Source organism: Globicephala melas, chromosome 2 (genome assembly GCF_963455315.2).
Source record: "Globicephala melas chromosome 2, mGloMel1.2, whole genome shotgun sequence".
NCBI lineage: Eukaryota > Metazoa > Chordata > Mammalia > Artiodactyla > Delphinidae > Globicephala > Globicephala melas.
The window spans coordinates 145,822,013-145,845,963 of NC_083315.2; the positions used below are offsets into that span (position 1 = coordinate 145,822,013).

At 37.0% G+C, this 23,951-nt stretch overlaps 1 protein-coding gene across 1 annotated transcript in view; it reads right to left on the reverse strand.

Annotated features, from left to right (window-relative positions):
• Window positions 1-4,306: 4,306 nt before the first annotated feature.
• Window positions 4,307-23,951, reverse strand: part of COX16 (cytochrome c oxidase assembly factor COX16) — a 33,727-nt gene continuing 14,082 nt past the window's right edge. The window contains 2 exon segments of the mRNA XM_060294959.1: window positions 4,307-4,677; window positions 7,909-7,971. Coding sequence (XP_060150942.1) covers window positions 4,561-4,677; window positions 7,909-7,971 — 180 coding nt within the window. The 3' untranslated portion in view covers window positions 4,307-4,560.

Sequence of the window (23,951 nt, forward strand, 5' to 3'; positions counted from 1 at the left end):
ATTGTTATATCTTATCTAGATTATCTTTTTTCTTTCTGTGTTTCAGATTTCATAATCAATTTGTCTTCATGTTACTCAAATCTTTCTTCTATACTCAAAACTACTGTTTTGCCTCTCTAGTGAATTTTTCATCTTGGTCATTGAGTTTTTCAACTCTGTAATTTCCATTTGTTTCTATTTTGTAATTTCTAATTCTTTATCAATGTTCTCTATTTGATGAATCATTCTCATCATGTATGATTCTTTCCATGAAACTTTAGAATAAGTTTGTTTATATCCGCAAAATAACTCACTAGAATTTTGAATGGGATTACACTGACCCTATATATCAGATTGTGAAGAACTGGGGTTTTTTTGTTTGTTTTTTGGCTGCATTGGGTCTTCATTGCTGCACGCAGGCTTTCTCTAGTTGCAGTGAGTGGGGGCTGCTCTTCGTTGTGGTGTGCGTGCTTCTCATTGCAGTGGCTTCTCTTGTTCGTTCCCAAGTACAGGCTCTAGGCACATGGGCTTCAGTAGTTGTGGCATGAGGGCTCAGTAGTTGTGGCTCATGGGCTCTAGAGTGCAGGCTCAGTAGTTGTGGAGCATAAGTTTAGTTGCTCCACAGCATGGGGTATCTTCCCGGACCAGGGATCGAACCCATGTCCCCTGCATTGGCAGGAGGATTCTTAACCACTGCACCACCAGGAAGGTCCCAAGAACTGGCATCTTAATATTGAGTCCTCCTAACCATGAACATGGCATATCACTCCATTTATTTAAATCTTCCTGGATCTCTTTCATCAGAGGGTTTGTAGTTTTCTTCATTTAGATCTCATACATGTTTTGTTAGTTATACCAAAGGGGTTTTTTATGCTAATAAATGAAACTGTGCTTTTAATTTCAAATTCCAGTTGTTCATTGCTGGCATATAGGAAAGTGATTGACTTTTGTATATTAACCATGTATTCTGCATCCTTGTTTTAATTTCTTATTTGTTCCAGGTTGTTTTTGTTGATTCTCCAAGATATTCTCCATGTCACCTGTTAACAAAGACATTTACTTCTTCCTTTCTAATCTACATACCTTTTATTTTATTTTCTTGTCTTATTGTATTAGCTAGAACTTTCCATATGATGTTAAATAGGAGTGATGAGAGGGGACATTGTGTATTGTTCCTGATCTTACTGAGAAAGCATCTAGTTTTTCACTATTAAATATAATGTCAGCTGTAGATTTTTTGTAGATGTTCTTTATCAGTTTGAAGAAGCTCCCCTTCATTCTTAGTTTGCTGAGAGCTTTTATCATGAATTGGTGTTGGAGTTTGTCAAATGCTTTTTCTGCATGTATTTATATGATCATATGATTTTTCTTCTTTAGCCCATTGATGTGATGGATTACAGTAATTGATTTTTGAATGTTAAACCAGCCTTCTGTACCACCCCAGGAATACGTGGGATAAATCCCACTTGGTCGTGGTGTATAATTGTTTTTATACATTGTTGGATTTGACTTGCTAATAATTTCTTGAGGCTTTTTGCATCTATCTTCATGAGTGATATTGGTCTATGGTTTTACTTTCTTGCAATGTCTTTCTTTGCTTTTGGTATTATGATAATGCGGACCTCAGAGAATGAGTCAGGAAGTATTTCCTCTGCTTGTATTTCCTGGAAGAGGTTGAAGAGAACTGATATAAGTTCTTTCTTAAATATTTGGTAGAATTCACCACTGAACTCATCTGTGTTTGGTGCCTTCTGTTTTGGGAGGTTAATTATTGATTCAATTTCTTTAAAAGATATGGGCTTATTCAGATTACCTATTTCTTCTTGTGTGAGTTTTGGCAGATTGTGTCTTTCAAGGAATGAAATTTCAAGTAATTGAAAGGTAATGGAATTGATCCATTTTATCTAGGTTATCAAATTTGTGGGCATAAATTTGTTCATAATATTCCTTTATTATCCTTTAATGTTGTTACAGAGTCAATAGTGATGGCCCCTCTTTTATTTCTGGTATTAGTAATTTGTGTCTTCTCTCTTTTTTTTCTTACTCTGGCTAGAGGTTTATCAATTGTATTGATCTTTTTAAAGAACCAGGTTTTGGTTTTGTTGATTTTCTCTACAGATTTCGGCTCTAATTTATTATTTATTTTCTTCTCCTTGCTTTGAATTTAAGTGGTGCTTTTTTCTTGTTTCCTAAATTAGAAGCTTAGATTAATAATGTTAGAGTTTTTTCCTAATACATGTATTCAATGCTTCTAATTTCCCTCAAAGCACTGCTTTTGCTGCACCCAACAAACTTTGATAAGTTGTATTTTCAACTTCATTTAGCTCAAAATATTTTAAGTTTCTCTATAGACTTCTTGGACATGTGTTATTTAGAAGTGTACTGATTCATCTCCAAGTATTTGGGAATTTCCAAGTAGCTTTCTGTTACTGATTTCTAACTTAATTTCATTGTGGTTTGAGAGTATACTTTGTATAATTTCTGTTCTTTTAAATTTGTTAAGGTGTGTTTTATGACCAAGAATATTGTCTTGAAAAATGTTATGAGTTTGAGAAGAGTGTATTCTGTTGTTGTTGGATGAGGTATTCTAGAGATTTCAATTAGACCAGTTGATTGATGCTACTGTTGAGTTCAACTATGTTCTTACTGATTTTCTGACTGCTGGATATATCCATTTCTGACAGAGGGCAGTTGAAATCTCCAACAGTAATAGTGGATTCATCTATTAGTCTTTGCCTTTTTGTCAGTTTTTGCTTCATGTATTTTGCTGCTCTGTCATTAGGTACAAACACATTAAAGATTGTTGTCTTCTTAGAGAATTGACTCATTTATCACTATGTAATTCTCCCTCTTTATCCCTGATAATTTTCCTTGCTTTAAATTTTAATTTTCCTACTTTGCCTGAATTAAATAGCTACTTCAGCTTTCTTTTGATTAGTGTTAACATGGTATATGTATCCTTCTCCCTCCTTTTTCTCCCTCCCTCAACCATATCTACTCTACTGATGACTACATCATTCTTCATTTCTGTTATATTGATATCCTTATGATTCCTTAGAACTTCCTTCTCTCTGCTGACATTACCCAACTGTCCATGCATGTTGTGTACTTTTTTTCATGAGAGCTCTAAGCATACTGACCATACTTAATTTAAATTCTCAGTATGATGATTCCAATCCCTGCCATTTATGAATCTGATTCTCTTGCTTAGTTTGTCTTTTCAAACTGTGCTTTTTGCCTTTTAGTATGCCTTATAGTTTCTGTTGTTGTGGAAAGTTGGACATGATAACCATTTGGACTGCGTAAAAGAAACTCCAGTGAGTGGGCCTTTGGCGATGTGGCAGTAATGTGGAAAGTGAGGGGAACCTTCTATACTCTTTTGATTAGATCTTAGTCTTTTAGTGATCTATGGGATCCTGGCATGTGACCTGCACAACTGCTTCTCAGTCTTACTCCCCACCCCTCTTCCTCCATTTAGGTGAGACAGAAAGGCTAGAGGGAGGCAGAGTTGGGTATTTCCCTTACGCCAGTTGGTTAGGCTCTGGTAAAACCCAGTATAATTAAGCTCTAACAAAATAGTTTCCTTTGAGACCAGGCTTTTGTTAAGTACAGAATTCGGAGGGCACATTTCAAAATGGTTACCTTCCCCTCCCCTTGTTAGAAGAACAAGATTTTTCTCTGACATTCACTGTGAGAACTTGGTGGGGTTCCAGGAAGTAAAAGTGTGTCCCTGGCCTGGTCTCCAGGAGTTTTTATCTCTCAGGTTAGTCCATGCTCAGTCTCTAATAATTAGTGAATTACCCTTTAGGTATTCCTATCTGATGCTGGGCCCAGAAGTGGTTTCCAGGTGTTTTCTCCTCCAGGTAAACTGTGATTCTTTATATTTCTCTGTGTCTCAAGTTTTCAGGGTGATGGTTTTGTCCTGTACCTCAGTTCTCTCATGGATGAAAGCATACTGTTTTCAGTTTTTCAGCATTTTTCTTTTTTTTTTTTTTTTTGTATATTAGGATGGAAGTTATGACCTCATGATTTTTGCTTTAACTTGGAGCAATAAAACTATCTTAACGCATTTTAATGGTATCAACACCATCATCAGGTGATGCTTTGGAGACTGATTAGCCTGACATGTGAGGTATTACAAATAAAACCAAGGCTCTTACCAGACTGATCAACATTATTTTCCACATAGGTCTGACATAAAATCCTGCTTGATGTTACTGTGAAAATTTGGATCCAGACCTATTATTCTCATTAGGAATCAGATTGCCCTACTGGCTAGGGGAAAAGAAATATGAGTGGGTACCTGGGAGTAGAATAAATGACACTGTTTAAGTGGCAGTATTCACATTTTTATTGAGCAGTAAAAAATATATGTGGTCAACATTGTTACTTTCATTTGCAAATAAAAGAGTTGGGAAGTATAGAAACCTGTACTTAACTTTTTATCAAGAGTACTTATCATCAAATTACTCCCATCCAGGCTTCTGCAGGTCTGTAATTTTCTTTCCAATGTACAGGAGTATGTGGTGGGAATTCCAGTTGATAACATTTTTATTTAAAAAAAAAAAAGAATCAGCATAGTCAAGTTGTCTTAGTGTTACGGATTTCTGGATTTTGTCCTTGGAGGAGGTCAGGATCTTCCCAAGGCCTGGGTCCTCGAATATTCTTCCAGTCATCAAAAGTGGAGTCTTTTATTTTCTATAGAGCCACAAATATTAGAGGATAAATATTAGTATAGGAGCCCTGTGGGTTCGATTAGGACCTCAGTGAATGAATGAATAAATGAGTAGAAAGAATTCAATAGGCCCTCACTTATAATTCTAATAAATAACTGCATATCAAGCTTAATAATTAAAGAAATGTCATATTTCTTAGGACTTAAAATTTTTCTTACTTCCTATTGATGTTACTGCCTATCTTTCCCCTCATCAGAATTAAACTATTAAAACAGAAAAACTCTATATTTTTAAAAAATTTATTTTATTAAATTATAGCTTATTTACAATGTTGTGTTAATTTCTGCTATACAGCAAAGTGATTCGGTTATACATATATATGTATATACACACACATACATTCTTTTTCATATTCTTTTCCATTATGATTTATCACAAAATACTATAGCTCCCTGTGCTATACAGTAGGACCTGGTTGTTTATCCATTCTATATATAATAGTTTGCATCTGCTAATCAAAAACTCCCAATCCATCCCTCCCCCATGCTCCCCCTTGGCAGCCACAAGTCTGTTCTCTATGTCTGTGAGTCTGTTTCTGTTTTGTAGATGTGTTCATTTGCATCATATTTTAGATACCATAATAAGTGATATCATATGGTATTTGTCTTCCTCTTTCTGATTTACTTCACTTAGTATGATAATCTCTAGGTCCATCCATGTTGCTGCAAATGGCATTATTTCATTCTTTTTCATGACTGAGTAGTATTCCATTGTATATATTAATATGCACCACATCTTCTTTATCTATTCATCTGTTGATGGACATTTAGGTTGTTTCCATGTCTTGGCTATTGTGAATACTGCTGCTATGACATAGGGGTGCATGTATCTTTTAGAATTATAGTTTTCTCCAGATATATGCTCAGGATTGCTGGATCATATGGCAACTCTATTTTTAGTTTTTTGTGGAACCTCCATACTGTCTTCCATAGTGGCTACACCAATTTACATTCCCACCAACAGTGTACAAGGGTTATCTTTTCCCTAAACCCTCTTCAGCATTTGTTATTTGTAGATTTTTTTAATGATGGCCATTCTGACCTCTGTGAGGTGGTACCTCATTGTAGTTTTAACTTGCGTTTCTTGAATAATGTACATGTTTTATTTTTGAGAGCACAAAGAAAGGGAAGAAGCTGGGAGAACAAAACTCCAGGTCCGAACGCTAATCCAGCATAATAATGACTAGCATGGGTTAACATGGGTGATGGCAGTAAATGAAGAGAACAAAAGTGGAGAATCTAGAGTCTGCTAGAAGGAATAGAGACCAAGATGATTTGTTCTGCACCTAAGAAATGAGCCTGGGCTTAAGAATGAAAAGATATTCCCCATAGCTGCCATAAGCAAAGCTCTTTTGGGGCAATAAAAACTAGCTTCAACCACAGTTTGGATCACCATATCTTTAGTTAGTGTGAAGTGTCTCTCAAGCACAGGAATGAAAATAGGAAAAAAGGGAAGAACATAAACCTTTCTTTACCCTTCTGACACCACTCTGACAGTAACTTTCATATATCTGCTTTGGTTATTCTGGAATAATTAAGTGCACAAGATAGAAAAAGAAACACAGAGAACACAGGACAGCTTTTATTCAGAGACAGGGAAAATGATATCAATTTACCTTGAAACTTGGATACTAAGCACTACTGTTTTACTAACCAGCTATATAACCCTGGGCTAGTGATTTGAGCTATCTGGGAACTAATTCTCTCAAAAGTAATAATGAAAAGGCTAGACCAAATGGTCTATATAATTTCTTCAGCTCTCAACCTCTACGGCTTCTAAAAGAACTTTAAGGAACGTCCACTCCCAGACAAACCCTCCATAGCTATATACTGAGAAGTAGCAAATTAGAGGTTTTGACAAGATAATGGGGAAATAGTAAATGAACCATTCTCTAAATTTCACTTACAGTTTTACCAGGAGTTTACTAAATCTACATAGATGAACAAAATTCTACTAATTTAGTGTCAAGAACAGAGTAAATTATTTTCACGTATAGTTATGAAATGATACAAAGTTATAAAAAGGTTTTAGGAAAGAATAATGGCCTTCACTCAGATAACATAAGACCTATATGCTCAAGAGAATTTGAGAATAATTCTTAAATGGGATGCAAGGTTGGCAGAACAACTTCATGCAAAAGTGGTCCAGTCCCAAACTAAACTAAAAAACAACAACAATAAAACAAAAACAAACAACAACAACAAAAAAGTGGTCTAGTCTTAAGCTCTGACGAGATCCTCTGAGTGAACAATTTGGAGACTGAATGCCACAGTTTGAGGGGTTTAGGAAACATCAAAACCTTTCTACAGATCCTCCCTTATGAAGCATAAAATCAAGCTCAAAATGATCAGCCAATGATTGAAATGCTAAAATGAGAATCAACACTCTACACACGTCTCTTCAATGTATATTGTTCACAATGTCCACCTTTCAATCAAAAATGACCAAACATGAAAAGAAATGGGCAAATATGATCAGAGATGGAGAACACCCTCTCTCTCCACATCCTATAATAAAACATGCTATTAAGCTCTTTGATTTCGTTAATAAGATAGGTGGAAAATGATACCTCGCTATAATTTTAATTAACATTCCTATTATAAGTTGAGCATCTCTTTATCTGTTTAAAAATGATATTTATTTCCTTGTCTCTGAACTCATTACATGCTCTGCCCATGTTCCTACTGATCAAGTGAGTTGTTGAAATTTTCCATACTGATTTGCTCTTCATATTTAAATAAATTAATTCATCGTGTTAAGATAAAAAATATTTTTAGAATTTCACATTTAACTAGTAACTTTATATACACTATTTTTTTTAGGTTGAACTTTTGAACTTTTGAATTTTTATGTATGAATTCTGCAATCTTTACTTTTAAAGCTTCTGGGTTTTCTATATTTAAATAGGGTTTTCTGACTCAAGACCACTAAAAAGAATCTTCATTGTTTACTCCTAGTACTTTTACCTTTTGTTTCTTATTTTTAAATTCTTGATCCATCTAGAATATGGATATGAAACAGTATATGAAATATAGATCCATCTTTATTTTCTTTCCAAACGACTACATAGTTGTTCCAATAACATATATTTAAGGTAAATATTTTTTTCCTGTACTGATAATAATTTGAATTTACCTTAAAGCAGATAGAACCAGTCACTGACTAGGAAGATTGCTACATTAGCATACTGTACCTCATACTCGGACTCCAATGACACTTTATTCATTTTCAGTTTTTTTTCTAACTCAGGATCAATCTGTAGAAAAGAAAGAGCAGCCACAAGTTATTTAAGTCTGTTAGATCCCATTTTCAATTTTAAAAAGTAATATAAGGCATGGCTGGGATGGCATGGCAGATTACAAAAGCATGGGAAAATCTCCACAAAACATACAATTGCATAATGATAACTAATATAGTACTACCACCACTACTACAACTAATAGCAGCTAATATTTACTGAGGGCTTGGTATATGCCACGTATTTTGACATTTATTACCTCCTTTAATCCTCAAAAAATCCTATGACATAAGTATTAGTATTATGATCAAAGTAAGGATAATGGAATACAGGGAGTTTGAATAGCTTGTCAAAGAGGCAGAACTTGGCTTTGAGCCTCAGCCCTCTGCCTCCAGAGTCTATGCTATTAACCACCACAATAAATTATGTTATTACATAGAATCATTACAAAAATACTAATAAATGTAACACTGCTCTTGAAAACAAAAAAGAACATTTTATATACACCAGAAATTAAAAAGTTAGCTATGAAAAAATTAGACAGGATTCCATAGTGGTAAACAGAAACTGATACCACGTTACCTGTGTGTAGCAAAGTCTTTAGGAAAGAAGAATGTGATTGCTGAAATTAATTAACAACCATCACCATCAACAAAACCCAAATTAAATTCAGTGGAATAGCTGAATAATGACTAACACAGCTTAAGACCAAAGTAGTACACAAGAAACACAACATGAGGATTCCACTAGAATGATGCACAAACAGATGGGATAAATGAAATAAAAGGCATATTATGAAAGCTAGATCCAAAACAGGTCTATTAGGGGTTTCAGAATTACAGGATAAAGAGAATGGAGGAAGGGCAATAACTAATCAATAATTAATGAATAATATATAAAAATACATGATTCCTCAGACTGAAAGAGCACAATAAAAAATAACCACAACAGGAATTCCCTGGTGATCCAGTGCTTAAGATTCATTGATTTCACTGTTGTGGGCTGAAGTTCGATCCCTGGTCAGGGACCTAAGACCCTATAAGCCATGAGGCGCAGCCAAAATAAGTAAATAAATAAAATTTAAAAATAACCACAACAAAACAAAGCCAGCCCACTCTTCATCAACTAATAGTAAAGCCTTAGGATATTAAGGATAAAAAGAAAATCTCAAAAGCAAAAAGAGTGAAAAGACAAAGGGATGAGGATTAGAAAAAAGACTTCATCAGCAACTTAAAACGCTAAAATAAAATGAAATTATATCTACAATGTTGATATTAAAAGGATTACTTTGAACCTCAGTTTTTTTGGGGGAGGGTTTGGGTTTTTTTTGCGGTACGCGGGCCTCTCACTGCTGTGGCCTCTCCTGCTGTGGAGCACAGGCTCCAGACGCGCAGGCTCAGCGGCCATGGCTCATGGGCCCAGCCACTCCGCAGCATGTGGGATCCTCCTGGACTGGGGCACGAACCCATATCCCCTGCATCAGCAGGTGGACTCTCAACCACTGCACCACCAGGGAAGCCCTGAACCTCAGTTTTATTTTGACTATTTTCTCTCTTCTTTCTCAGCTTCTACTTGATTGGGTTTTTCTCAATCAGTGTTTTGAGTGGTGGAAATACATACAAACATATCAACAATCTCAGTAACTGCTGAACTCATCTATTAACTAATAAAGATTTTCTGACTGCCATTTTTAGAAATCCAGTTATATATTACTTACAAAAAATGCACTTAAAAAAAAGAATGAAAACACAAGATTGAAGGCAGAGGTTACAAAAAATGATACACTACACACACACACACACACACAAAACTGGTGGGGGCAGGAGGATCAATACATAACAATATTTTTAATGGACAAAACAGAATTCAAGGCAAACAGCATCAAAAAGGAACATTTAGGACTTCCCTGGCGGTCCAGTGGTTAGGACTCCGCGCAATGCGCGGGTTCAATCCCTGACTGGGGAGCTAGGATCCTGCATGCATGAGGCACGGCCAAAAAAAAAAAAAAAAAAAAATTCAATACTGGAAAATGGAACAATTTTTAAAGAAAATGTTAGAATTATTAAATATTATGTGACTATATTGCTTTGAACTGTATGCAGCAAAATGGATAAAAATTTAAGAAATAAATACACAAAACATCCTAAAGGAGCTTAACATACCTCTCCCAGAAACTAACTGATCAAGCAGATTATAAATAAAATTATTGAAGATGAGTAAAATGATTAAGTTCTTTCTAATAGATATATATAGAATTTTGAGCCCAGCAAATTTGGATTGCTATTTTCTCCTCAAACACACACAAAATATTAATAAAAATTAAACTTATTATAGGGCATAATGGAAAACTAGGCAAATTCACATATAAAAAATCGTCATATATAACATATTCAATGACTACAATCGATAATATTTAAAATCAATAGCAAAGAGATAACTGCAGAAAGAATCCATATATATGGAAGCTGAAAACGTTTTAAAATACATTAACATGTTAGAGAAGAAATCAAAATGAAAATTACAAAGTATTTACAAGTGAAGAGCTATCTGTTGCATGATCTTTTTCATTCTAATAGGTTTAATCTTCTTGTGTATAAAATTTCTTGGTAGAGGACATTTCATCTGCACATAATGACATTTTCACTCCTTTCTATCTAAACCCACTTAGTTTAGATTAGCTCAAGATGGCAGAGTGGAAGGATGTGAGTTCGCCCCCTTCTTACAAAAATACCAAAATCACTACTGTAGAATAACCATCAACAAAAAAACACAGGAATCTACTAAAAATGATACCCTACATCCAAAGACAAAGAAGCCACAATAAGATGGGAGGAGGGGGCACAATCGTGATAAAATCAAACCCCATACCCACCAGATGGGTGACCCACAAACTGGAAAATAATTATACCACAGAAGTTATCCCACAGGAGTGAAAATTCTGAGCCCCAAGTCAGGCTTTCCAGCCTGGGCGTCCAGCAATGGGAGGAGTCCCCAGAGAATCTGGCTTTGAAGGCCAATGGGGTTGATCACAGGACTTCCACAGGTCTGGGGAAAACAGAACTCCACTCTTGGAGGGCATGCATAAAGTCTTGAGGGTACCAGGACCCAGAGGAAAAAAGCAGTGACCCCAGAATAGACTGGGTCAGACCTACCTGCTAGCATTGGAGGGTCTCCTGGGGAGGCAGGGGGTGTCTGTGGCTCAGTGTGGGGACAAAGACACTAGCAGCAGCAGTTCTTGGAACTACTCATTGGCATGAGCCCTCCCAAAGGCCACCATTACCACCAAACAGCCTGTAGGCTCCAGTGCTGGATCACCTCAGGCCAAATAACCAATGGCACGGGAACACAGCCCTTCCCATCAGCACACAAGTGGCTTAAAGTCTCCCTGAGCACAGCCCTGCCCACCAGAGGGACAAGATCCAGCTCCCCACCACTGGGAACCAGTCCCTCCCATCAGGAACCCTGCACAGGCCTCTTAGACAGCCTCATCCACCAGAGGGCAGGCAACGGAAGCAAGAACTACAATCCTGCAGCCTGTGGATGGAAACTGCATTCACAGAAATTTAGTCAAAACGAGAAGGCAGAGGAATATGTCCCAGATGAAGGAACAAAATGAAACCCCAGAAGAAAAATTAAGTGGAGTGGAGATAGCCAAGCTACTAGAAAAAGAATTCAGAATAACGACAGTGAAGATGATCCAAGATCTTGGAAAAAGAATAGAGGCAAGGATTAAGAAGATGCAAGAAATGTTTCACAAAGACCTAGAAGAATTAAGAACAAACAGAGATGAACAATATGATAACTGAAATGAAAAATACATTTGAAGGAATCAATAGTACAATAAGTGAGTCAGAAGAACAGATAAGTGACCTGAAAGACAGAATGGTGGAAATCATTGCCACAGAACAGAATAAAGAAAATAGAATGAAAAGAAATGTAGACAGTCTAAGAGATCTTTTAAATGCACCAACATTCCCATTATAGGGGTCCCAAAAGGAGAAGAGAGAAAGGACCTGAGAAAATATTTGAGGAGATAATAGCTGAAAACTTCACACAGTCATCCAAGTCCAGGAAGCACAAAGAGTCCAGGCACATAAACCCAAGGAGGAACACGCCAAGACTCCTAGTAATGAAACTGACAAATACTAAAGACAAAGAAAAAATATTAAAAGTAACAAGTGAAAAACAACAAATAACATACACGGGAACTCCCATAAGGTTATCAGCTGATTTCTCAGCAGAAACTCTGCAGGCCAGAAGGAAGTAGCACAATATACTGTATTTAGAGTGATGAAAGGGAAGAACCTACGACCAAGAATACTCTACCCAGCAAGCCTCTCATTCAGACTTGATGGAGAAATCAAAGGCTTTACACACCCCAATATGTTCACTGCAGCACTATTTACAACAGCCAGGTCATGGAAGCAACCTAAATATTCATTGACAGATGAATGGATAAAGAAGATGTGGTACATATATACAATGGAATATTACTCAGCCATAAAAATGAATGAAATTGGGTCATCTGTAGAGACGTGGACGGACCTAGACACTGTCATACAGAGTGAAGTAAGTCAGAAGGAGAAAAACACACATTGTAAATTAATGTATATTTGTGGAATCTACAAAAATGTCACAGATGAACCAGTTTGTAAGGCAGAAACAGAAACACAGAGGTAGAGAACAAACATATGGACATCAAGAGGGGAAAGGGCAGGTGGGATGAATTGGGAGATTGGGACTAACATATATACACTAATGTATAAAATAGATAACTAATGAGAACCTGTTGTATAGCACAGGAAACTCCACTTCACTGTAGAGAAGAAACAAACAACCCTGTAAAACAACTATATCCCAATTTAAAAAAAAAAAAAGAAACTTTACAGACAAGCAAAAGCTAAGAGAACTCAGCACCACCAAACCAGCTCTGCAACAAATGCTAAAGGAACTTCTCTAGATGGGAAAGAAACTAGAAAGTTAAAACAACCTTGTACCTATACAGACTGCTATATCAAAACCTCACAGGAGGGATTTCGCTGGTGGCAGAGTGATTAAAAATCCACCTGCCAATGCAGACGACATGGGTTCAAACCCTGGTCTGGGAAGATCCCACATGCCACAGAGCAACTAAGCCCATGTGCCACAATTACTGAGCCTGTGCTCTAGAGCCCATGAGCCACAGCTACTGAAGCCTGTGCACCTAGAGCCTGTGCTCCGCAACAAGAGAAGCCATCGCAATGAAAAGCCTGCACACCACAACAAAGAGTAGCCTCCGCTGGCCACAACTAGACAAAGCCCGTGCACAGCAACAAAGAACCAATGCAGCCAAAAATAAATAAATAAATAAATAAATTAATTAAAAACAAAAAAACCTCATGGGAACAGCAAACCCCAAAACTATAAATATACACACACAAAAAAGAAAAAGCAACACAAACAGAACAATAAAGATGGCCATCAAACCACAAGAGAACAAAAGAGAAAGGGAAGAAAAAAGACCTACAAAAACAAACCCCAATTAAGAAAATGGCAATAGCAATTTACATACCAATAATTACCTTAGTACAGTGGAGAAAGGACAGCCTCTTCAATAAGTGGTGCTGGGAAAACTGGACAGGTACATGTAAAAGTATGAGATTAGATCACTCCCTAACACCATACACAAAAATAAGCTCAAAATGGATTAAAGACCTAAATGTAAGGCCAGAAACTATCAAACTCTTAGAGGTAAACATAGGCAGAACACTCTATGACATAAATCACAGCAAGATCTTTTTTGACCCACTTCCTAGAGAAATGGAAATAAAAATAAACAAATGGGACCTAATGAAACTTCAAATCTTTTGCACAGCAAAGGAAACCATAAACAAGACCAAAAGACAACCCTCAGAATGGGAGAAAATATTTGCAAACGAAGCAACTGACAAAGGATTAATCTCCAAAATTTATAAGCAGCTCATGCAGCTCAATATCAAAAAACAAACAACCCAATCCAAAAATGGGCAGAAGACTTAAGCAGACATTTCTCCAAAGAAGATATACAGACTGCCAACAAACACATGAAAGAATGCTCAACATCATTAATCATTAGAGAAATGTAAATCGAAACTACAATGAGATATCATCTCACACCAGTCAGAATGGCCATCATCAAAAAATCTAGAAACAATAAATGCTGGAGAGGGTGTGGAGAAAAGGGAACACTCTTGCACTGCTGGTGGGAATGTGAATTGGTACAGCCACTATGCAGAACAGTACGGAGGTTCCTTAAAAAACTACAAATAGAACTACCATATGACCCAGCAATCCCACTACTGGGCATATACCCTGAGAAAACCAAAATTCAAAAAGAGTCATGTACCAAAATGTTCATTGCAGCTCTATTTACAATAGCCCGGAGATGGAAACAACCTAAGTGCCCATCATCAGATGAACGGATAAAGAAGATGTGACACATATATACAATGGAATATTACTCAGCCATAAAAAGAAACGAAATTGAGCTATTTGTAATGAGGTGGATAGACCTAGAGTCTGTCATACAGAGGGAAGTAAGTCAGAAAGAAAAAGACAAATACCGTATGCTAACACGTATATATGGAATTTAAGAAAAAAAATGTCATGAAGAACCTAGGGGTAAGGCAGGAATAAAGATGCAGACCTACTAGAGAATGGACGTGAGGATATGGGGAGGGGGAAGGGTGAGCTGTGACAGGGCGAGAGAGAGTCATGGACATATACACGCTAACAAACGTAGTAAGGTAGATAGCTAGTGGGAAGCAGCCGCATGGCACAGGGATATTGGCTCGGTGCTTTGTGACAGCCTGGAGGGGTGGGATAGGGAGGGTGGGAGGGAGGGAGACGCAAGAGGGAAGACATATGGGAACATATGTATATGTATAACTGATTCACTTTGTTATAAAGCAGAAACTAACACACCATTGTAAAGCAATTATACCCCAATAAAGATGTTAAAAAAAAAAAAAAGCAGCAGACTACACATTCTTTTCATGGGCACATGGAACATTCTCCAGGATTGACCACATGCTGGGCCACAAAGCGAGCCTCGGTAAATTTAAGAAAACTGAAATCATATCAAGCATCTTTTCCAACCACGCTATGAGATTAGAAATCAACTACAAGAAAAAAAAACTGTAAAAAACACAAATGTGGAGGCTAAACAATATGCTACTAAACCACCAATGGATCACTGAAGAAATGAAAGAGGAAATCAAATAATACCTAGCGACAAATGGAAACAAAAGCACAATGAATCAAAACCTATGGGATGCAGCAAAAGCAGTCTAATAACCAATGGGGTGGGAACACAGCCCCACCCATCAGCACACAAGTGGCTTAAAGTCTCCCTGAGCACAGTCCTGCCCACCAGAAGGACAAGACCCAGCTCCACCCACCACTGGACGGGAACAGGCTCCTCCCATCAGGAAGCCTGCACAAGCCTCCTAGACAGTTTAGAGCAATTCAATCTTACCTCAGGAAACAAGAAAAATTTCAAACAACCTAACCTTACAGCTAGAGCAACTAGAGAAAGAAGAACATAAAGATCAGAGAAGGAAAGAAATCATAAAGATCAGAGCAGAAATAAATGAAATAGAGATGAAAAAAACAACAGCAAAGATCAATGAAACTAAAAGCTGGTTCTTTGACAAGATAACAAAATTGATAAACCTTTAGCCAGACTCATCAAGAAAAAAATGGAGAGGACTCCAATCAGTAAAATTAGAAATGAAAAAGAAGTTAAGATGGACACCACAGAAATGTAAGGATCATAAGAGACTACTACAAGCGACTATATGCCAATAAAATGGACAACCTGGAAGAAACAGATAAATTCTTAGAAAGGTACAAGCTCCCAAGACTGAACCAGAAAAAAACAGAAAACATAAACAGCCCAATCACAAGTATGGTAAGTACCCTACATACGAGCCTTCAAGTTGCCATCTTTCAAAGATGCGAACTTATGTTCACATGTCTAATCACATAAGTTACTTCACGTGCCTGGTGTACATTGTCACATGAATGCATCCTCTACAAGTGGTTGTGCTTTTGTGTACCTTACTATACAGTACTGTATAGAGTACAGTAGTACAGTATCTTTATTTCAAGCCCAGGATGTCTGGAAGCAAGTGTAAAAGGAGCGGGTGATGTAGCTGGCACTGCTAAGAAGTGCCAAGAGATAACAATGGAAACAAAAGTGAAAAAAATTGAGAGTGAAGCGAGGAGAAAAGATGGTAGACGTCACTTGTTCTTATAACATGAATCATTCAACCATCAGCACAATTCTAATGAACAAAGACAAGATCATGGAATATGAGCAGTGTGCTGTGCCGATGATGTCGACAATAATATCAAAGAAGTGTGGAAGAATGATGGAAGAGATGGAGAAACTTCTCAGTGTATGGATGCAGGATCAGCAACAGTGTTGAGCCCCACTCAGCTTTATGCTGATTCAAGACAAAGCTAAAAGCCTTTACAAAGACTTAAAGAAGAAACTCAGCAAAAAATCAGAGGGCACATCTTTTAATGTCAGCAATGGCTGGTTTCACGGGTTCAAGGTTAGAGCCAAACTTCACAACGTAAAAGTAAGTGGCAAGGCAGTGAGTGCAGATACAGTAGCTGCCCGGGAATTTCCTGAAACTCTTTGAGAAATTACTGATGAAGGCGTGTATTCAACAGAGCAAGTTTTTAATGTGGATGAGATAGTACTGTACTGGAAGAGGATGGCAGACCAAAGTTACATCAGTAAGGAGGAAAAGTTAATGCCAGGCTATAGAGCAGCAAAGGGCAGACTAACTCTGTTGATTGGTGGCAGTGCTTCCTGCAATATGAAGCTGAAGGCTCTCTTAGTTTATCATTCAGAGACCCAAGAGCCCGTAAAAACAAAGCCAAGGGATCTCTTCCTGTTGTGTGGAAGAGTAACCCCAAAGCCTGGGTTACACAGGCCATTTTCTAGGACTGGTTTTTCCACCACTTTATCCCGGAGGTAGGGAAATATTGCTTGGAGAAGGACATCCCATTCGACATTCCTTTGCTGCTTGACAGTGCTCGGGGCCACCCCCATTCATGGATGACTTTCATCCCAACGTCAAAGTAGTGCATCTGCCACCAAATACTATATTGTTCATTCAACCTATGGACCAGGGCGTTATAGTGACTTTCAAGAAATATTATTTACATCACACTTTTCGTAGTAAAGGCGAGTGACAGGAATCAGAAACCACCTTTTGACAATTTTGGAAGGACTACAAAGCCATAAAAACACTGACTTTGCATGGCGTGAAGTTACGGCCATCACCACGAATAGGGTTTGGAAGAACCTTTGCCTGCAGTTTGTTCACGATTTTCGTGGATTTGAGAAGGTGGATGAGGAGACCCAAAGAGGTCTTCAGCAACTCAGTGACCCTAAGCAAGAAGCTGGAGCTAGATCTGCAACAGGATGGCTTCACTGAATTCCTTGCTGTACAACACAAGGAGGTTACAGTACTAATTGAAGACCTGATGGAATTGGAGGCCCAGAGAAAGGACAAAGAGAGACAAGAGGAAGAAGTAACTGAAGAACCGAAGAGATTCACAACAAGGGAAATGGCAAGGGGATTTTCTTTATTTGAGGAGGCACTGTTAGGTTTTGAGGCACAGGACCCAAACATAGAATGGTGCACAAAGGTTGCAGCAGACGTTCAGAATTCAGTCCAGTGCTACCATATCATCTATGACAAGAAAAAAAGAGCTACTACCCAGACATCAATGGATCATTTTTTCAAGAGGGTGGATAGAACTGAATCCAGCAAGGAACCAGAACCTGCGCCATCAACATCAGGCGTGAGTGAAACTGCACCTTGCCCTCCACCTCCTACTGCTGACGATCCTTCCTCCTATTGCTCTACCATCGCCCCCCTCCTCTGCCTCCTCCAGTCAGTAACTCTTCTTGCCTGTTCACTTGATGCCAGCCCCTGTATGTCAGCTGTTGTACTGTACTACTGTACTTTTCAAGGTACTGTACTGTAAGATTAAAAATGCTTTAGTTTTTTGAGATGTTTGATTTTTACGTATTATTTGTGTGAAAAGTATTATAAACCTTTTACAGTACAGTACTATATAGCCGACTTTGTTAGTTAGGTACCTAGGCTAACTTTGTTGGATTTACGAACAAAGTGGACTTACAAATGCACTCTTGGAACAAAACTCATTCATGTGTAGGGGACTTACTGTACTGAAATTGAAACTGTGATTGAAAAACTCCCAACAAACAAAAACCCAGGACCAGATGGCTTCACAGGCAAATTCTATCAAACATCTAGAGAAGAGTTAACACCTATCCTTCTGAAACTGTTCCAAAAAAATTGCACAGGAAGGAAAACTCCCAAACTCATTCTATGAGTCCACCATAGCCCTAATACCAAAACCAGACAAACATATCACAAAAAAAGAAAATTACAGGCCAATATCACTGATGAACACAGACACAAAAATCCTCAACCAACTACTAGCAATCTGAATCCAACAATACATTAAAGGATTACACACCATGATCAAGTGGGATTTATCACAGGGATGCAAGGATTTTTCAGTATCCACAAATCAATCAGTGTGATACACCACATCAACAAACTGAAGAATAAAAACCATATGATCATCTCAATAGATGAAGAAAAAGCTTTTGACAAAATTCAGCACCCATTTATGAAAAACACTCTCCAGAAAGTGGGCATAGAGGGAACCATACCTCAACATAATAAAGGCCGTATACTACAAACCTACAGCTATTCAGTGTTCAAAAGCTAAAAGCAGGGACTTCCTTGGTGGTCCAGTGGGTAAAACTCCACACTCCCAATGTAGGGGGCCCGGGTTCAATCCCTGGTCAGGGAACTAGATCCCGCATGCATGCCGCAACTAAGAGTCCGCATGCCACATCTAAAAAGTCCGCATGCCGCAATGCGGAGCCCGCGTGCCTCAATGAAGACCCAGCACAGCCAAAATAATAATTTAAAAATAAATAAATATTTCAAAAAAAGCTGAAAGTATTTCCTCTAAGATCAGGAAGAAGACAAGGATGTCCACTCTCATCACTTTCATTCAACACAGTTTTGGAAGTCCTAGCTGTGGCAATCAGAGAATAAAAAGAAATAAAAGGAATCCAAATTAGAAAAGAAGTAAACTGTCACTGTTTGCAGATGACATGATTCTGTACATAGAAAATCCTAAAAACGCTACCAGAAAACTACTACAGCTCATCAATGAATCTGGTAAAGTTGCAGGTTACAAAATTAATACACAAAAATCTGTTGCATTTCTATACACTAACAACGAAAGATCAGAAACAGAAATTAAAGAAAAAATCCCATTTACCACCACATCAAAAAGAATAAAATACCTAGGAATAAACCTACCTAAGGAGACAAAAGACCTGTACTCTGAAAACTATAAGACGCTGATGAAAGAAATCGAAGACGACACAATAGAGGGAAAGATATACCATATACTTGGATTGGAAGAATCAATGTTGTCAAAATAAGTATACTAACCAACGCAATCTAGATTCAATGCAAACCCTATCAAATTACCAATGGCATTTTTCACAGAACTAGAACAAAAAATCTTAAAATTTGTATGGAGACACAAAAGACCCTGAATAGTGAAAGCAATCTTGAGAAAGAAAAATGGAGCTGGAAAATTCAGGCTCCCCAACTTCAGACTAAACTACAAAGCTACAGTCATCAAAACAGTCTGGTACTGGCACAAAAATAGAAATATAGATCAATGGAACAGGATAGAAAGCCCAGAAATAAACCCACGCACCTATGGTCAATTAATCTATGACAAAGGAGGTAAGACTATACAATGGAGGAAAGACAGTCTCTTCAAGAAATGGTGCTGGGAAAACTGGACAGCTACCTGTAAAAAAATGAAATTAGAATGCTCTTTAACACCATACACAAAAATAAACTTAAAATGGATTAAAGACCTAAATATAAGACTGGACACACACAATGTATTACAGGAAAACATAGGCAGAACACTCTCTGACATAAATCACAGCAATATCCTTTTCAATCCATCTCCCAGAGTAATGGAAATAAAAACAAAAATAAACAAATGGGACCTAATGAAATTTAAAAGCTTTAGCACAGCAAAGGAAACCATAAACAAAACAAAAAGACAACCCACAGAATGGGTGCAAATATTTTCAAACAATGCAACAACAAAGAATTAGTCTCCAAAATTTATGAACATCACATGCAGCTTAATATCATAAACACAAATAACCCAATCAAAAAATAGGCAGAAGACCTAAATAGACATTTCTCCAAAGAAGACATACAAATGGCAAGAGGTGCATGAAAAGATGTTCAGCATCACTGATTATTAGAGAAATGCAAATCAAAACTACAGTGAGATATCACCTCACATAAGTCAGAATGGCTATCATCAAAAAATCCACAAACAACAAATGCTAGAGAGGGTGTGGAGAGAAGGGAACCCTCCTACACTGTTTGTTGGAATGTAAATTGGTGCAGCCACTGTGGAGAACAGTATGGAGATTCCTTAAAAAACTAAAAATAGAGGTACCATATGATCCTGCAATCCCACTCCTGGGTATATATCTGTAGAAAAACATGGTCCAAAAGGATACACGCACCCAAATGTTCATTGCAGCACTGTTTACAATAGCCAAAACATGGAAGAAACCTAAATCTCCAACGACAGATGAATGGATAAAGAAGATGTGGTACATATATACAATGGGATATTACTCTGACATTAAAAAGAATGAAATAATGCCATTTGCAACAACAGGGATGGACCTAGAGATCACCATACTGAGTGAAGTAAGTCAGACAAAGACAAATATTGTATAATACTGCTTATATGCAGAATCTTAAAAACAAATGATACAAATGAACTTATTTACAAAACAGAAACAGACTCATGACTTAGAGAATGAATTTATGGTTGGGGGGGTGGGGAGGCTGGGGGGTGGAAAGGATAGTTAGGGAGTTTGAGATTGACATGTACACACTGCTATATTTAAAATGGATAACCAACAAGGACCTACTGTATAGCACAGGGAACTCTGCTCAATATTATGTAACAACCTAAATGGGAAAAGAATTTGAAAAAGAACAGCTACATATATATGTATAACTGAATCACTTTGCTGTACACCTGAAACTAACACAATATTGCTAACCAACTACAGTCCAATATAAAATAAAATTTAAAAAAACAGTGTGCTGTTGAATTTTATAGGCTACGCTGTCCAAAATATTACTTAAAAAGTAGCTACAATTACGTATATTCCTTTATTGTTCCTAGCTTTAATAGGAATGCTTTTAATGTTTCTCTATTAAGAATATTTACTATGATTACTGCTTGTTAAAGAGAATTCAACAAGGTAGTTAGATCAACATCCACAAATCAAAGGGCATGGATCCCCATACAAAATCAATATAGTTTCTTTATGCAAGTAAAAACCAATTAGAAAATGTAAGAGAAAGAAGAATACATAGCCAGAATAGTCTCATCTATTTAGAAAATTAAATTCATAGCTAAAAACATTTTGAAAAAGAAAACGAGATGCCCAGATGGTTTCACTGGCAAACTTCTATAAAATATTTAAGGAAGAAGTAACACCAGTTCTACATAATCACTTCCAGAAAATAAAAAAGAGGAAACACTTCCCAACTCATGTTATGAAGTCAACATTATCCCAATACCAAAACCAGACTGTTGGGGAGGAACAATTTTCCCTTCTTCCCTTCTAGGGTCGTTGGCTGGTTTAATAATTAAACTGGCATAAAACAGATTTAACAGGAGAAAAACGTTTAATTATGTATGTATGGGAGCCCCACAAACACATAAGACTCACAGGTAGTCAGCTTAGACTTATATGCCATCCTGAGCTAAGGGGGTAGGGGTCTGGGGCTTCAAAGAGGAAGAAGCAGGAAGATGAGAAGACCAAATGTTTGGTAAACAAACGTTTCCATGCCATGCAGATAAGTCCTTCTGATATAAAAAGTTCTCTCTCATAATAGCTATCTTCCTGTACAGGCTTCCTACCTAAATCCTTTTGGGCAGTTAAGGAAGAGATAAAAAGCTTTTCCTGAGTCTGTTGGGTCATAATTGCCTTCAGCTTAAAACAATCCACATGCGAAAGTGGCACATTGTGGGGTGGTGTATTCTGCTCCCCATCAAGACCAAAACAGTAGAAGGAAAAAAAAAAATCTGTAGATCACAACAGTCTCTAGTGAAACTTCTAGTGGAAGAGTAAGACTACAGCTCCCAAACTAATGGAACAACAGCAAAATAATGTTATTAATCCAAAAGAGAACAACAAGACAGAAATAATTATAACAATAGCACATAAAAGGAAGGCATATTTAAACCCAAATATATTTTAAAATTACATTAAATGGAAATATATTTAATGAGCCAATTATAAAACAAAACTATTAAAACATATTTTCTGTTTATAAGAGATATATCTAAAACTTAAGTTTACAGAAAGGTTGAGATTAAAAAGAAAGCTGGTGAAGCCATATTAATATCCAACAAAATAGGTTGTAAGGGGAAAAAGCATTATTACCACGCAAAGTTTCATTACAATGAAAATTCAATTCACCAGAAGACATAATAATTCTGAAATTATATGTACCTAAAAGCACGGTGAAATAGGCAAACAGTCATAATGAGAGATGTTAACACAATTCTCTTGGTAGGAGAACAGATATAAAAAGTCAAAAACACAGAAATTTGAAAAAACACAAATAACAAACTTGACCAAATGAATGTATAAACTTTTAGTAGGTACCCAACAACATACTTTTATTATGTACCCAACAAGCATACATCATTCATACAAACTGATCATGTGTTAGCTCATAAAGCCAGTCTCAACAAATATCAAAAGAAAGAACTCAATGAAAATTTTCTTTGATTACAACACACTCAAGTTAGAAATCAATAAAAAATAGTAACTAGAAAATTCCCTATGTTTATAAGTTAAGGAAAACCACTTCGAAATAGCTCACGGATAAATAAAAACAAATTTAATTTGATTGATTATGAATATATTACATATTAAAACTTTCATGACATAGCCATGGCCATGCTTAAAAGGAAATTCATCACATTACAAGCATATATTACAAAAGAAGATGGAATTAATCATCTTCTTAATTGCAGTTTTGAGAGTCAAGATGTCTTTTGTTTATGATTCTCTGCCCAGGCAGTCCATGGCTCAGGGGTCTGTGAGCTAGTCTTGCCCTAGAGAAACAACCTGAGTTTCTACATTAATGATGATATCTATAATAGCAATTTTAGTACATTAATAATGTTACTAACAACGGCAATTTTTTAGTCATCTGACTCTGGTTGATTAGTGTTCAGTTAGCTCAAGATTGAGGTCAGATGGGACAAGAAAGGGAATAGAGTTCTGGATAGAGAGATTAATCAAACTCAATACAGGAACTTTTAGGGGGACTCAGTTTCATCATCACGAAAATTTCAAATTCATCACATAATTAGGTAACAATTCATAACACACCCACCAAAACAGCTTTAAAAAACAAAATGAGGAAAACTACCCCAACCTATAATAGCAAGTATTGGCAAGTATTTGGAGCCTGGGGTACAAAAAACTGTTAGCAGTGTTGACTGAAAGAAAAACGCACAATATAAGAGCTCTCGGTTGAGTATCCAGTGTCTCACTGAGGACTATAGCCCAGGAGACAACCTCCCAGATAAATCTGAAGAATTGCTCTGAAGAGGTAGGGGAAGAGGCTAGTATATAGAGAGTATATATATGGCTAAGGAATACGTGCAATCAAGCATACAGCTCGGTAGAAGGTTATTGCTAGTCGTGAGGAAGAGACATCTCACTTAATGATTTTAGTGCTCTTCTGAGTATGGGAAGATGCAAGAATCCAGGTTCATAAAAAATTTTTTCCAAAATATATCTACCTAAGGGTCTGTTT